The sequence below is a fragment of the Phasianus colchicus genome, chromosome 2, assembly GCF_987193195.1.
Source record: "Phasianus colchicus chromosome 2, bPhaCol1.hap1.1, whole genome shotgun sequence".
In the NCBI taxonomy this organism is placed as follows: domain Eukaryota; kingdom Metazoa; phylum Chordata; class Aves; order Galliformes; family Phasianidae; genus Phasianus; species Phasianus colchicus.
In genome coordinates this window covers 63,177,783-63,194,640 of record NC_143437.1, presented here as the reverse complement: position 1 = coordinate 63,194,640, position 16,858 = coordinate 63,177,783, and the positions used below count along the sequence as shown (strand labels likewise).

The window sequence follows — 16,858 nt, the reverse complement described above, 5'->3', positions numbered from 1 at the left end:
GTCAAATACATGCTCTGAAATAAACTTACTACATTTGCAGAATAACCCAAATTTTCACTACCTGGATATGATTGCATTGCTGAGCTGTAGGCTAAGATTTTCAGCTCATTATTTGCTTTCTTCTGAAGAGAGTGTCTTGTGCTTTCTTTATTTGCTAGAAAAATTTCTGTGTATTCCTTTGTTTCAATGGTCCAATATATAAATTGGTTATCTACAGTCAAGCTTCCAATTTTTGTACCTGTAGGAAAATATTGTAGTTAAGCTTCAGCATAATCCTGAGTGAATAATTTTATGAGGGCAAATGAGTACTTCTTCACAGTAAGTCAGTAAGGGTCAGTATCTCAGGCACATAGTGTCTACAAAGACTTTCCCTGGGGAGGAGATTTCTGACATCTCATTAGAATACATACTTGCATTGGTAAACACTCTCACACAGCTCTTTCTCCTGGTTTACATCAACAGGGTACACAACTGGAAGCACGAAAACACATTAGTTTTGTGTCCATCTTACCTAAAGATGAATCAATTTTATAAATAAAGTACTTCAAAAATGCTATTTTGCTGAAATGCACATTGTTGATAGTACAGATGGAACTAATCACAAACTACCTAGAAATGTAACATAGCAATCAGACCTTGAAAACTTGGTATCTTGGTAATCCTCCAGCAGTGACAACCATCCACATCTGAGGCCCATATTTCATCTCTTCCTCTGATAAACAGCAGTTGGGGCTTCTTTATGTCAGATACATCTATACTCATAGGTCTTCCTAGCTCTGCTTCTGCCACGTTACAGTTGCAGTAGTTCCTCATCTTTTCTTCTACTGATTCGTATCCCAAAATGTGGTACATGGTGTTATTCAGTATATCATAATAAAACATGCGGCTGCCACGATCAAGCTCCTCTATCCAGTACAAGCGGCTATCAAATAAAATGCATTGCTTACAACAGAAAAAAATTCAATCTGAACAGTGTCCTAAATACAGTTTTGAAAGTAACTTCAATCAGAAACCTCCCAGCCATTTAAAACAAGGTAAGTAAAGCAGCATATTTCCAGAGATAAATTTTCTGAATGGAAGGTCACAATGATGGAATACTCTGGATAAAATGGTTGCAATGATGGTATGGTAATGGTTATTCAGTGTTGACTTCCATTTGCATCATTTGAACAGAAGAGCCTATCAGGATTTAAATATCATTTGAAACTTTTACTCAAACATAGGCATCTTTTTAAGATTAGATATGTCCAAGTTCAAGTAGCACACAAGTAGAACAGCATCCAGAAATTTATGAGACATACACAGTGCAAAAACCTCGTATAAAAAGTCCTTTTGAGTCCTTATGAGTTAGTTCCTCATATAAATCTTGTTACAAGTATACTTCAAAGAAATTTTTAGGAATATGTGTCTTACCTTAAAAAAGGATATGACTGTAGAGATGATATAGTTGAATTATGTTTACTCAACTGTATGTTCAAGGCTTTTAAGGACTTCGTCCTGAGCTCCAGATCAATAAAAAATACTCGAGTTTCATTCCATGATGTTTTCAGGGCAACAAAGAGATGTCTTGCAATCCAATCTACTGTGATGGCTGTGACATTGTGAAGAAATACATCTTCGAAAAACTTAAGAAAAAATGAAATAGAATCTTAAGAGCAAAATTTTCTCACTCGATGCTAGGATACTACGAAATCAGATTGGCTTCCCAAGTCATTTCTACTTGGAAAGTAGAAGTCAAAACATAAACAGGTGGGATGAAGTTTCCAATATCTTTATACAAACAAAAACTGTTTTCTCACTAACATCAGTCATTGCTTCCACTTGAAATTAGAAAGAAATCAAATGAAATTAAACTTTGTTTGATACAAAAAAATGTATTTTATGCAACAGTGTGAATTCGAAATTAAATACTTGTTGAAATACCTTGTGAACAAAGCAGATGTTGGTAAAATCATACATGTTTAATAGGAAAAATTTACCACTGGCATACTCAGGACTCTTCCAATTGATACAGATGACAAAAAAATTGAAAGTTCCAATTTTATTTTATTATACATATTCGCATTGTATATTTAGAAATGGCCAGTTGTATCTCTTCCATAGGAGAATCTCATATGAACTGATAGTCATTAAGAAAGTTCTATCTTTACACTTCAGCCTTCCCCACTGCATTTGCAGCCCAGAAGGCCAACAGTGTCGTGGGCTGCATCGATAGTAGTGTGACCAGCAGGTCGAGGGAAGTGATTCTGCTCCGCTGCTCTCATGAGACCCCACCTGAAGTACTGCATTCAGTTCTGGGGCCTCCAACACAAGAAGGACATTGAGTTGTTGGAGCTTGTCTAGAGGAGGGCCATGAAGATGATCAGCAGGTTGGAACAAATCCCCTACAAGGACAGGCTGAGAGTTGGAGTCTTCATCCTGGAGAAAGCTCCAGGGACACCTCATAGCGGCCTTCCAGTACCTGATGGGGACCTACAGGAAAACTAAGGAGGGACTTCTTACAAGGGCATGTAGTGACAGGATGAGTGAAAGTGGCTTGAAACTGGAAGAGAGTAGATTTATACTAGATATTAGGAAGAAATTCTTTACTGTGAAGGTGGTGAGACACTGGAAGAGGTTGCCTGGCAAAGTTGTGGACACACCCTGGAGGCGTTCAAAGTCAGGCTGGATGGGGCTCTGAGCAACTTGGTCTAGAGGGAGGTGTCCCTGCCTATAACAGGGGGGTTGGAACTAGATTATCTTAAAAATCCATTCCAGCACAAACCATTCTATTCTATGATTCTAGAATTCTGCCAATAAATGTAATTTGCTATTGTGCTGCTTTTTCTTTCTGTTTTCAGCATCGTGTTTTGACTTCTTCAAAAACATGATTAGGCACAAAACAATGAAAATAATGACCACATTTTCCTAGATTATTTAAATCAACAGAAGGGACAAAGTAATACCTGAGACTCTGAAGTACTCTGTACATTCAGAAGAAAAAGAGAGTCTTCTAGGATGTAATATACTTTATCATCATTAGCGGTATAACAGATGTCCTTTATATTTGTATTTGTCAGAACTTCCCATATGGTATGATTATTGTCAATGTCAGTAAGAAACAACTTGTTGAAAGAAGAAGTTATAAGTGTTGGGACAGGGAAAAAATCTGGAAAGGAAAGGCACAGCAGAATTTACACCAAGTATTTTAGGCAACAGCAGTCATTCACAGCATATAACATAAAGCAAGTACAAAATAAAAATAGCCCTGTACAAGGTATATTTGATTATACGATGTAGTAAATAAATAAATAAATAAATAAGTGAACAAACAAATAAATAATCAGATGCACAGATTGATGTTGCATTTTTGTCATCGCATACAAACTTATAAATATTTTTCAGTGGCATTGTGGATGCTTAGCTAAGAACTTTAAGCCACATAAAAATATATTTGCTCTCTTAATTACCTTTCACAGCCCAATTAGAAATAATCTATGTTCCCTAATAGATCTCTTAACTTTCTTGGATACCTTTCACAGCCCACTTATAAACAACGTATATTACTGTAGTTTTATGCAGATAACAGATTGAAGACTACCATTCCATGCTATCCTGACACTGCTTAGAAAAATTAATCTAGCATACCTCTGAGAAAAGACTTGCAATTCCCAAAATTTAAGCTAGTGATAAGAAGTGTGTCATAATTTCCCATTAAAAGCTGCAACAACCTCCTCTGTAGTGTCTACCACAGTTTGGAACAAACGTCACCCGTGTTTAAGGGACTATTTATTATCAAATACCTGTATTGTTGAGTACACCAGCTATTACACAGAAACCATAAACCAACATCTAAGTCATCCATACCTGATGAATTCCTCTGTACTACATCAGACATACGTCCTGGGCCCACAGATGTAAAAGCTTGTACCTGTGAGACAGGAGATTGTTCTGTATGTTAAACAGAAGCATAAAATATTCCAGTATAGAATATCACAGTTGATGACAAAATGACAATCAGATCCCCTGACTGCTCAGCAAGGAGTGTATGGATGTGTTCTGCTTGACAAAGGCTGTGCTGGTCGGTTCAAAGTCTACACTGAGATTTTTACCATGACTATGTGGAAAATTTTAAGACGTGGCCTAGAGAGTGACAATTCATACTGCATTTATCAACTGGATACAAGGAAAGCCAGGCAGTCTTGTCTCCTTCCCCAGGATGAAGTGCTGTTGATATTGCAAACAACACAGCATTCTTCCCACTCAGAACCAGCTTATTACACACTTCCATGCTTCTAATTTGTCTTTCATTATGTTCTAAGCCTTTTATCATGACAGAAACATGACCTCCTAACAAGTTTTAATATGAAAATCTTTTATTATGGATATTAAGTCCTTGCATTTATAATGCAGTATTGCTTTCTAGCTTTGCAGTCTATTAAAACAAAAAAATACAATATAAGGAAAGGCTAAGCCAGCTGTTTGGGGGTGAGTCAGTGAAGCAGCAGCTTAAGCAAAAGCCACAAATTCTTGAACCAAGCCTTACACCATCTCCTAGACAGATACATCAAGATGCACTGATAACATCTGAAATAAGCTCAGTAATTTTTTCATACCTGAAACCTTACTGTAAGCCTAGGAAGCACATCTCTGATTGAAAAGAGCAATACAGTGGGTTTGACATCGCTCACATTCCACTCCGTGAGACTATCAGCAGCACCACTCTGATACAACAGTTGATAGTAAACTCTGAATTGTGTTAATACTCCATTGTCCGTTTCAGGTTTGTCCCATCTGAACTCCACAAGGACTTTCTCTTCACCTTCATGTATGTTATTATGCAACACATATATTCTAGGGTTTGCAGGGGCTGAAGGAACTGCATAAAAAATAAAAAACACAGTGAAGCACTTATATGAAAACAGAGCCTGTACATTGTAATTAACACTTCTAGTTTTGCACCTGAGCTTGACAGCCTTAATGTTGGCAGATACAGATAGTAAGTAGAGAGTTGTTAGCTAGAGTATCCAAAACTTCACAGTAATTCCTTTCTGTCTTTCATCAACAGTTATGTATCTGATAAAGATACATATAAATACAGTTCAAGATACAGGTAAATACACGCCTGCTCTCCGATTGGGAAATATCTATTTAGTAAAATCCTGTAGCATACTTTGGAGTGGCATGAATCACAATACAGAAATACAGAATGAGCCCTAATCCCTCTCTTATTCTCTTCAAAACGTACTGCACCTCATAAGGTTTCTCAGTGCACCAGTTATTCAGCATATGTTAGCTGTCTTAACTTTAACCTACATGAGAGCAAAACGCTATGCAATTAAGCAGTGCATTACATTTATTAAAAACTTAGTAAGTGGTTGATATATCACATGCAGGCTTTGCTGATCATTATAATAGATCTCAATTTCTCTGTATTACTCATAGTCATAGGGGCATATGGTGGGTATATGGCCACACTCTTGCTCTTCCAAATTCTCTTACTACAACAGATTGCATTTATGTGTGCAACAGATAATTGCCAAAGATCACAGAATCATGGAATGGCCTGGGTTATTTTAGTCCGAAGTATGTGATGGAAAACAGTTTGGCAAAATTTGCCTCTTTAAATCATAGACTGCTTTGAGATACTCAAAAATCCTGGGGTCTGGTTCAGATACTCATCTCCTCTGGACTAATCATAGAATCATAGAATGGCCTGGGCTGAAAAGGACCACAATGCTCATCTAGTTTCAACCCCCCTGCTATGTGCAGGGTCGCCAACCACCAGACCAGGCTGCCCAGAGCCACATCCAGCCTGGCCTTGAATTCGTTCAGGGATGGGGCATCCACAATCTCCCTGGACAACCTGTTCCAGTGTGTCACCACCCTCTGAGTGAAAAACTTCCCCCTAATCTAACTTAAATCTCCCCTGTCTCAGTTTAAAACCATTCCCCCTTATCCTATCACAATCCACCTATGTAAACAGCCATTCCCCCTTCTGATTTTATGCTCCCTACAAGTACTGGAAGGCCACAATGAGGTCTCCTGGAGCCTTGATTTCTCCAAGCAAAGATATTCAGGAATGTGTCCTTACAACTCTGCCTATGGCTGACTAACCCTGGGAGCTGCTCATTCCACTCTAGACATGGTTCCACATCCTGACACAAACCTTACACAGACCCACAGTTCCAGTACTCACTGTAGGTTATGGCTAGGATTTGAAATGCATATACCTCCTTCAGGGGCTCGAAGGTACACAGATGTTGTTGGTGCCTTGCCCCAGTATGTGTACGGAGTCACACTAAAATCAAAGAGTGCAAATGGTTCCAGCCAATCAACTTTGTAGGATGGAACTGTCAGGTCATGTGGATGGAGGCACCGTTCACTCTCCAAAGACTGTGAACAAGTAAAATAAAATAAAATAAAATAAAATAAAATAAAATAAAATAAAATAAAATAAAATAAAATAAAATAAAATAAAATAAAATAAATAGGATAGGATAGGATAGGATAGGATAGGATAGGATAGGATAGGATAGGATAGAATAGAATAGAATAGAATAGAATAGAATAGAATAGAATAGAATAGAATAGAATAGAATAGAATAAACAAAAAAGGTATTCTGTTTTCTAAATTCTCCTCTCCAAGTTGGTCAGCTCAACCAGGACGGAACTGCTCCTTCTGAGTGATCATTGTTTTATCAACTCTTGTCATAATGCACAGCAATCTGCTAGCAATCTGCCCTTTGAATTTAAAGTACAGCTTGCCAAATGTGCTGAAATGCAGCGTGGATGAAAGCTAGATCTCACATTCAGTCAAAGACTTTCCCACTAGCATCTTGGAGGACATTTCTGTCTTTAAGATACTGTGAAAGTTTTTCTCACACATCTTTGGGCCCGGTAACTCCTCGGCTGCCACTTCACACTCCAGCAGCTAGTCCAGAGCTACTGCTAAGCCCACGTTCCTCCAGTGCTGGCCTCAGTGGTGGAGGAACAGAACAGCTTGCTTTGTATTTGCTTTGTATTTAGTTTGGTTGCTTAATCAACTCCTAAATTCTGGAGAAAAAATAAACTGTGGACCTGTTTAAAAGTAGACAAAGCTAGAGCAAGTAATACATGTAGATAATAAGGAGGGATTGACTGAATACCCTCATTTGTAGAACATTTGATCCCACGCAGTAATAGACAGTTCCCCATTGCACATCTGTGGAGGCACTCCAAATGATGTGAAAACTTGAAGAATTTCCCTTTATCTTGAAAGAAGATTCTGGTACTGAACTTGGAATCACTTTTGGTGTAAAAGAGAAATTTCCTGCTCATGAAGAGAGGAAATAATGAAAGAAATGTAAAGAATATTATCAATAAGTAGAGTTTAAAACCAGACTTAAAACTTTAAGGTACTACAAATAAACCCATAATTTATCACCAAATAGAAAAAATAGTCTATGAATAATACCATTATGTATTCTTTTTAGCCATAGTCATAATCTTTTCTAATTGCACATTAGCCAGCTATAGCCTACTATATTTATTATCAAGTTGCTGTTGTTCTTATCTTTAGCTAAACGGATATATAATTTTAAGAGCAGGAAATGAGAGGGAATACTTTTATTGAGGGGTTTAGATTAAGAAAATGAAGTACCTGGCAGAGGTTTAAGTGATGTGTGAACAAGGGTAAAGGCTGTAAACTCAGCTGGTTCTGAAAAGTGAATACTAACACTCTGGTTGACTTCCTGAGTTGTAATGAATTTAAGCCTATTAATCCAGAACAGACGATGACTGTAGTACTGAAGTGCATTCTGAGATACTTCTGAAATACTCCATCCTGAGAATTCTGTCACTATGACATTACCACAACTGCAAAAACATATATGAAATCAGCAAACACACAGAGTAATGAGAACAGCATTTATGCAATGTTTGACAACTTAATAAATTTCTCATCATTCAATTTTTTACTACTTATGTAGGAGGCAAGAAAACAAATCAAAAACTTTTCAAGTTCTCTACAACACAACACTTTCTAGAATAGCACATTGCAGGATCACCCACAAAACAAATCTCTCATTCCTTTGATTTCATTAAAAAGCAATTCTAAAGTGGTTTAATATTCTGATACATGGATGTAGAAAATTGACTATTTCAAAAAATCAGCCCACCGTCTCTCAGCCATCCCACTTAAACCTCTTCACAGCCTGAGATTCATTCTATTGCATCAGAGCAGGTTCCCAGATGAACTTGGCCCTGTTAGTTTCCTTGATAACTTTTCATTTTTTTATTAGAGTCTATTAACATTTTCCTCCATTGATGTCACTGATAATTTAATTTTAGTTACTTTGTGCCAAAACTTACAGGTCCTTTTTGATCCCAATTTATCTTCTCAGTAAGAGATTAAATATATTGTAGGAGGTGTCATTTTACCATCTTAGAAATGTCTCTCGACTTAAACATATGCTATCCAAAGCAAATTTGGAAAATCTTTGACACACCATCAGGTCTATTAGGATGGGTTACTTCTAATCTCTCAGCTCTGGCATGCCAGAGATGATGATTCAAAACTGCCAATTTGTTCCTAGTGGAGATGCATGTTCTACTTAAAACTAATCAACACATTTTGATTCCTTCAATATTTACCATTAATGACAGTGAGTATAAAATCAGTCAGAAAATTCAGTTGATTTCACTCAAAGCCAGCTTGAAACATTACGAACATATTGTAAATGCAGCTACTATTCAATTAAATCTAAAAGGTACAATCTCCTGCTTGTTAAAAGGTAGCACTCTCCAAATGAAAAGGAGCAAAAATATGTTTTCATAAGCTACCACTAATCAACTCTGCTAAATAGTTTCTTTATGATGTGGGTGGCTCATATGTAAAAATACAATTTTTCTCAAGGTCTTATCGACACACACTTTAGTTCACATATAAACACAGTTTTTGTTCTATTTTGTCTTGTTTTTTAAACTGCCTTTCAGGAATAATGAAGTTGTTTCACATTCAGGATGATCAAGAGGAAAGCCTACTGCACACTGATTGCTCAGGAGAGAAAGTAGTGTCAATTCAAATCTTAAACTCCATGCAAGACGAACAACTGCAGCTCTAGTCACTTGCAAGCCATCAGGTGTTGTAAATGCCAAGGTAAATCTGACAATTAATACTGATTATTTCCAAAAGTTAAGTCTAAAGATCAGTGAGCAGGATCTCACTTTTGTTGAGCATCCCTATTGTGTTTCTCTTACTCTACAACTGTGTTAACAACTATCTCAACATATAGTTTTCTATTATCTGCGTGTGACCATCAGCTCTTGTTACAGTGTAATTAGAAACTAGAGCATTCAGCACTGAACAATTTTCTTTTAAAGAGAATGCTACAAAGAAAAAAAAAAGAGAGATAAAAATAAAAAATAGTTTCTCACCTGTACTATTCACTTACCTTTCTTTGCAAATAGAAATTCGGTATAGGTTTAGGCACAGACCATCTTGCACAAGCCAGTAAAGAAAACCAGAGGTGAGATCCAAAGCTAAACCAACCACCTAAGAAACAAAAAGTTCAAGGAGCAATTTGTACACACTTTCACTTCTGTGGTAGAAGCCTTTGATCATCAGTGTTGTGCTACATTCTCTGTAGCTCTTTGTTGGCAAAAATAACACTATTAGCATGAACATTTATTCTAATATGAAAAAGAGGTAACGCTAGAAAACAATCACCTCCTTTGTGGGCACTTATTTATAGCAGCTGATGATTTCTAGATTGCATTTTATGAGCATCTGTCACAGCATTCATTCCTAGAGCATTTGAGTGCTTCGGATTTATGGCAATAATGTATCAAGTGATTAGTGAAACAACCTATCAACATTTCCAAAACACCTCTGGTATTTTAATATTCTTTGTCCAAAACAGATGGTTGATATTCAGTCTGAAAATCAGAACCTCTTTTTGAAAGAAGTGTTTCAGATCTTCGTCTCTGTTTTCTGGCTTTGATTTTAGGCATAGAATATTTAATGTGTTGCACTTCTTCTGTAAAATACATGCATTTTTTAATGGCTGTATTCAGTTAAACAGGAAATTCAAATGTTTACGTTTTAGTAAATAATGTATTATTAAATAAGATTCAGGGCAAAAATTAAGCAATCCTACTATTCATTATTTCAATATTTCACCTTCATTTAAGTCAGGTGCAGGATTTTTTAAATCCATTTTAAATGGGATTTAATATTCAAAATAAAGCTTTCTAATTTTTGCAATAAAAAAAAAAAAATCAACACTATGTGCAAAATAATAGAAATCAGTCATTTAGTATTCTGTTCTGTAAGTGACAAAGAATTTGCTTCCACCAAGTCCATCTGCTACATGTTATCAAGTTCAGCCCATGCCACATCATTAGCGCAGCTTACAAGTGGTTAGAGGCCTTTCTGAGCTTGTTTTCCTGCACCCAAATTTTGCATCCAAGAACTAGTTGTAGCTCTTCTTTTATAAGGTTAGATTTTCATTATGAATGTAAATGGAGCACCTTTTTTTTTTAACTCTTCATTAATAAACCACAGAAGATGATGACAGGAAAGCAAATGCTATATCACTTCGTTGTCTGTTTGTCCTTATGTAATCACATTCTTGACACATTTCTGTTGACACTGTATGTCAAGAAATCAAGGTTTGAATGATTGCTCCTGTTGCTGTTAAAAATACCTCACAGTATGTATGTGCCCCAGTGCATATTTAACCAAGAGCGTTATATTTTATAACATATACCTATTCTTCCATCTGTGTCACTGAATTACATATTCCTGAATCTGCCACAGCTTTTGAAACATCTCAATCTTTTCTTTCTACAACTATTAGATTTTCCCACAGGCAAGACCATATTCTTTCTTCTGGTCCCAGTATCACCATTAATAAAAGGGAAATAAATATTTGTACATACTATTCATATTCAGGGGTTAGGTGGTAATTTAACACCACCTTTCCCTTCTGCTTCAAAAACAGACAGACTTTTTCCATTTCATGGGAGTTACTGGGCATGATATGTAGTTGTGACCATGCAAAGTAACTTCACAACACAAGGTGCAATATTAGTGTAGCTACTTGAAATTCCTCTTGACTAGCAACATTAAAAGGCAAGATCTAGAGGGTCCTGGCCCCTTGTGCATAAAGTGATCTTTGCTACTCCCTATGAATTTATTTTGACCCAGACATATTGTACAGTGTAAACTACTTAAGTGCTTTGAATATTCTGGGCCAGATCCTAAATAGTACCAAGCCAGAGTAGCTCTGCCAAGATCCATCAAACTATACCAATGCACACCAGATAAGCAGCAAAACTGGTTGCAAAATAAAATAATTGTCATAAAGAGATCTAGTTCTTGCCCAAGGACTTTCAAACTCTGCTTTCATACTTTTTCAGGACACCTATTCTCACCACAGTAGTGATCTTCTAGTCCCATTACTCACATTTCATGTTAAAAGAGGTGCAGCTATATTCTGCTGACAGTCCTGTACTGACCAGCTGAACAGCAATTCTTCATCAGAGAAGAAACGAGTAAATTCCAGAAACACTTATGTAGAAAGCATGCTCCAACTGTTGCATAATAGCAATTATCAGTACGCCTATGTTTTAATATTAAGAAGTTATTCTTTTGATGATAAAGGGCTCTACTGCTTCAGGAAGATACACGTTATTACTTGTAAAAACACATATTTGCATATTTATATAGGACAGTGACAACCAGCTCTGGTTGTAACTCCACCACTAAGCAATATTGTACTGCCTTTCTGATGAGCTTATTCCAGGTTTCATTTTAATAAATAATCATCCATCAGTTACAATTGGTCACTGCTCCCTTTAGATATTTTTACTTGGCATTTTTCCTGTGTGCATCACAGCAGGAGGCTGAGTTCAGGAAGTCAGTGCACAGAGTAGGGGCAGCACAGAAGCAGGAGATATTTGTTTGTAGGAGGTGTGAATAAGTGGAGGGTTGAAGGCTGGTATCACTGACACAGAGAAAGGTGCAGAAAAAAATGACAGCAACAGACAGGCAGTCTTACTGCTGCCAAGGGCTCTGAAGATGAGAACAAGAAATCTGAGGTTAGAATGAGGTGATTCAGAGAAACAGGCCATAAGTCAAAAGAGAAGGAGAGGAACATAACTTTTGTCACTTAGGCTAAAATGCAAGTTGTCACAATACATCAGCCAGAAGATACATGAGAAGTGTGCGTGTGCTATTGAGGTTGTACAACACACGTACACGAAGACAGTCCATACTAGCCAGTCTCTGTGGAGGCATCTCTCTCTACATGTGTGTTCAGATTCACACATTAATCATGTGCCACACTGGAACCATGTTTCCTCCCCCCAGCAAATGCCCTCTCACCTTGAATGCAGCAGAGACTCATGAGATCAGCTGGCCTTTCCAAGCATTAATCACCTTTCTGAGAGTAAATAAAACCTAGGTATAAGGTGTTGTGGTTTTTTGTTTTGTTTGTTTTGTTTTGTACCTGCATTGTTGTGGAGCTTTTTTTTTTTTTTTTAATTGTCTGGGGTTTTTTGTTTGTTTTTAAATCTAGGAAACACCAGTCTCTTCTCCTTTTAGACAAGGAGGTTGAAATGTTCTGGGGAATAAAACAAGGCTAGTCAGGAAACAGATCTCCAGAGTTTCAATTTCTGTTTAACAGAGAACCTGTCTTGAGGTAAAAACAGGAACAAAACGTGTTGGACAGATGAAATTTTTTTAAAAGGCTTTTTTAGCAAAAGATGTGCTTTAAAGCTTTTGCAACAATAATGGATCTGAGAAGATGTCTTCTGTAGCCCCAGTACCTTGGACAGAGTGAAAACCCCACACAGCGTGTGGTTGGAAGAGGGGATCATTCAGCTTTTCTTTGAGAGAGATTCCAAAGATTTAATGAACTGCAATAGAGAGCATGGTCACTCAGTCTGACTTCCTAGGAGATGCTCAAATGTTCAGCAAACTTTACGTGCTTCACCAATTTTGCAGTTACCATAATACTGACTCCCAGACTCCTCCTGTCCCCACTGTAGCAATAAAAGGACTTTCTGCCAGGAAACTGGGTCATCTATCACTTATATCTCAGCTACACATGGAAGAGAAGGGAAGGAATGAAAGGAAGGAAGTATATATATGCAACTGCAAAGACTCTGGCAGATCTATTCGGAAAGTAAACATTCAGTCTGAGTTTCTTGGCTGTACTGGCAGCTCTGAATCCCACCTTGCAAGAATGAGGACAAGTCCCTGGCATGGTAAATCCCACATGATGGCAGCATCAAGATGGGTCTAGAAGAAGCAAGGATGGTCTCTGAGGAACTAACAGTGAATTGAGCCCTTAAATGTCTTGATGTGACATCAGAGAAGGGTGGGTAGAGAAGAAAGATATGAAGAGCCCAGCAGGGAGACAGAAGCTGTCTGGGAAGAGCACAGAGCTCTCTCAGAGCACATCAGATGGGATCCAGTTAGGAAAGGGGGGTGTTAATAGACACCCACAATTTGCAAGGTCCTTTATGTGCTCTGAGTGTCTCTTCACTCCACCAGCTTATGCCTTCATCAAATGCATTATCCACCCTAATATAGCTAAACAACTCCCATCCTTTTCTTCACCCTTATACTAGCTTTTCTCGCTCTTATGAAAAGCCCCTTCCCTCCTCCCAGAAGAGTCACCCTCCTCTGCAATGGCCTCTTCTCAGCCACCAGGAACTTCTCAAGAGGATGCAGCAAAGGGAGGTGTGCCAGGCTGGGGCCAAGCCTGCAGCTGAGTGGGGCAAAAGGAGAAAGGGAAGACTGGGAAAAGAAAGAGAAAATGAAGATACGGGGTCTCCAAAACACAGATATTGTTCTTCTGGTCAGCAGGAGCAGTCAGGACGGGGATTGCCAGTGTGAGATTTGGCATCCTCACTGGCACAGCAGTAGTAGAATCAACAGAGTCATGACATGGGTATTACATGATGTAATTCTTACCCCACTCTCAAAATGACAAAACAATACTGCAAGAAAAACGTGATTTTCTTCTGATTTTAACATGGTGGTTGTAGCAATCGTGAACACTGACTATACTCAAGGGTAGTCACTAAAACACATTAAAAATAAAAATAAATAAATAAAGCCAGTAGTCACCTGTTTGCCAGAAAACTGTAGATGCTCTTGTAATATAAGGTACTCCTCTCCATTCAGTCTTGCACTCTCCACTGTGTATGTTGTGGCCCAATACAAATAGCCATTCACTGAATCCACCACTAGATCCTTCACTACATATACAACATGAGCCACAACATCCAAATGGCCTCCTAGCAGTGATTTTCTGTATATCTAAGGACAAAAGAATTGCTTTTAGCATCACACCTACATTATCACCCATGATCAATTCAGTGACTTTCCCAAAGCCATTTATTACAAGTTTATGCAAGCCTAAGGCTTCAAAGTCTAAGCTTTTGCGTTCAAAGTGCAAGAAGAGCAAGGTAAAATCATTAGTTAATGTTTGCCAGATATTAACAACAACAACAAAAAAAGCTGAAATATTTATACCCCTTGGCTTTCTGAGTTTCAGCAGCCTTCTGTCTGACAGAATTTCTCTCCCGCTTCTTATTCACTATTCGCGAGTGTAAATGAGGGTGCAACACAGTGTGAAATCTGGCCTTCTAGCTCCAGTATTTAAAACAGCTTCTGACTTTGCACTTAGAAGAAATGAAAGGCATAATTTGACAGCACTGCATAAATTAGCACTGCAATTTTGAAGTCAACTACCTTTTAAATAATTCACATGTCAATGTTCCTGATATGAGTGTACAAAGTGCAATTGTAATTATTTTTTAACTGCAATGTTCTGCAAAACATCACAGTACAGAAGCCTAACTTGAAAATTTTTGTGTAAACAAATCATGCCAAATTTGCTACATACATGAAGTTTAAAATAAAGTCCATTCCTCCTAGATGGGATGGACTTGGCAGCCTCCTTTTTCACTGTCTTCACTCATTTTTACAATGCTGAATCCTACAAAACTGTTGATAGCATATTTGATTTACTAATTTTGCACCAAAAATTCAGTATCCTTCATTAGTCAGTATTTTTGAACACTTTATCCCAAACTTTTTTATAACTCTGGCAAATTAACAAAGGCCTCTTTACAGTATATTACAATAGCAAATACAACTCTGATTGCAAGAGGTAAATATTGTTCTACCCAAATATTTTCCTACGATTTTAATATTGACTTCAATTTTTTATTTTTATTTTTTAAGTGCAACTCTACCCTACCGTATTTGCTTTGCCAGCCCAATACAAGCATTGTCCCAGCCAATCAAAGGCCAGCATTCTTGCATTTTTGATGTCAGGCACATAAATATTCTCAATGGTACCCTCTTTCTTATTCATCGACCAGGTCTGAACTTTCCCCATGGAATTACTCCAATATAGAGTGTCATTATACCAGTCGAGGTCTTGAAGGAAAAAGGGAAGATGTTTAGTATTTCACAAGCACATGAAATATATATATACACAGATAGGTAAAATGAAATCAGACACTCTACATTTTAAAAATGAATACAAATGAACAGTTAGGCTTAGTAAACATGAAGATAAGTACTTTCTTGTAGAAATCACAAATTTTTACATATATCATGGTGATGTTTATAGAAGCATGACATCTATCAGGATGCTGGAGGAACAACCCTTTGGTTCAGAGAGTTGATTTCAGCTCTGCTGTAACCAGGATGACATAAGTAGGGTTTCACTGAGGACTAATTTGACCCACCAAGCAGAAGAAAGAGGATGGACTCAACGGCTTGGCTCCAGTGAAGCTGTTTCACTGCACATTCATGTCTGAACTGCTGCAATGAAAACTCTTGCCTGTCAGTTCTATTGATGAAATTTATGAAGACCTTGTAACAGCAGTGTGCAGCAACACCCAGTTTGGATAGTATTTACCTGAAATATTTCTAATATCAGGATAGAGGAATTCTCCTGGCCCGTAGCTATCTAGCCGCTGCTTCCAGAGCCCTTCTGCCCCTACTGCCAATATGTATGGTTCTTCTTCAGCTTGTAAAGAAAGAAAACGGAGGTTGTACACACTAATAAACAATTATGTATACTTGTAATTTAATCATTTTAGATGGGGTTCCTATTTCTGGAAAGTTACAGAAATAAACAGTTAAAATTGTCTTGCCCTATGGAATAATGGACAAAGAAGGCAGGCATGAAAATGCAATAATTTGAGAAAGTCAGAAATTCAGGGCACTTTCAGACCCAGAACAGCAAGATATTCTGAAACCCTATTAGATACCTAACCACTACTGCAAGTTTGGATGCTTCTGACTGAAATCAAGCAATTATCATCCTAGATTTCAAATGCAGGCCCACTCCCTTAAGTTGAAATTTTTTCCACTCAGACACAGGTTTTTAGGGTGTGAACTAGATTTCAAAATACTTTCCAGAAATATACTAATCTCAGACATTATACACACATCCATTTCTCTCTGCATTAAACCCAAGAATTTTCAGCTTTTAGTGAGCCTATACTTTCCCATAAACTGTCACTAATACCTAAAAAACTGCTCAAACTACTTTACTAAGGAAAGTGTCTTACAGAGGACGGGGCACCCCTCACATAACTGTTTTTGTCTTTCCTCCATGTATCAAGAAGCATGTTCAACAGTATATTTGCATTAGTAAATATATACTTATATATAAATAAATATTACTGATAAATACATAATATGTAATCTTGTTGCAGTTTGAGAATCTTGCTATTTTAACTAAATGTGCATTTAATTATCCTATAATTTTTAATGTCTTTAAGATGGACCCTTTTTGTGCCCCTCATTTTTCAGTCTTTGCTCAAAGCCAGGGCCTCATCAGGTGAAAAGATGTACACATAG

The 16,858-nt window shown here is 37.4% G+C and overlaps 1 protein-coding gene across 1 annotated transcript in view; it reads right to left on the bottom strand.

The window, feature by feature from the left end:
* The window catches only part of ROS1 (ROS proto-oncogene 1, receptor tyrosine kinase), a 71,133-nt gene that overhangs the window by 35,849 nt on the left and 18,426 nt on the right, over positions 1-16,858 (bottom strand). Inside the window, exons 15-27 of the mRNA XM_031611160.2 lie at positions 15,909-16,019; positions 15,240-15,421; positions 14,102-14,293; positions 9,414-9,514; positions 7,622-7,836; positions 7,128-7,291; positions 6,213-6,375; positions 4,596-4,858; positions 3,847-3,910; positions 2,946-3,148; positions 1,414-1,625; positions 636-922; positions 62-238 (exon numbers count right to left, since the gene is read on the bottom strand). Coding sequence (XP_031467020.2) covers positions 62-238; positions 636-922; positions 1,414-1,625; positions 2,946-3,148; positions 3,847-3,910; positions 4,596-4,858; positions 6,213-6,375; positions 7,128-7,291; positions 7,622-7,836; positions 9,414-9,514; positions 14,102-14,293; positions 15,240-15,421; positions 15,909-16,019 — 2,334 coding nt within the window. The remainder of the gene's footprint in view (positions 1-61; positions 239-635; positions 923-1,413; positions 1,626-2,945; positions 3,149-3,846; positions 3,911-4,595; positions 4,859-6,212; positions 6,376-7,127; positions 7,292-7,621; positions 7,837-9,413; positions 9,515-14,101; positions 14,294-15,239; positions 15,422-15,908; positions 16,020-16,858) is intronic.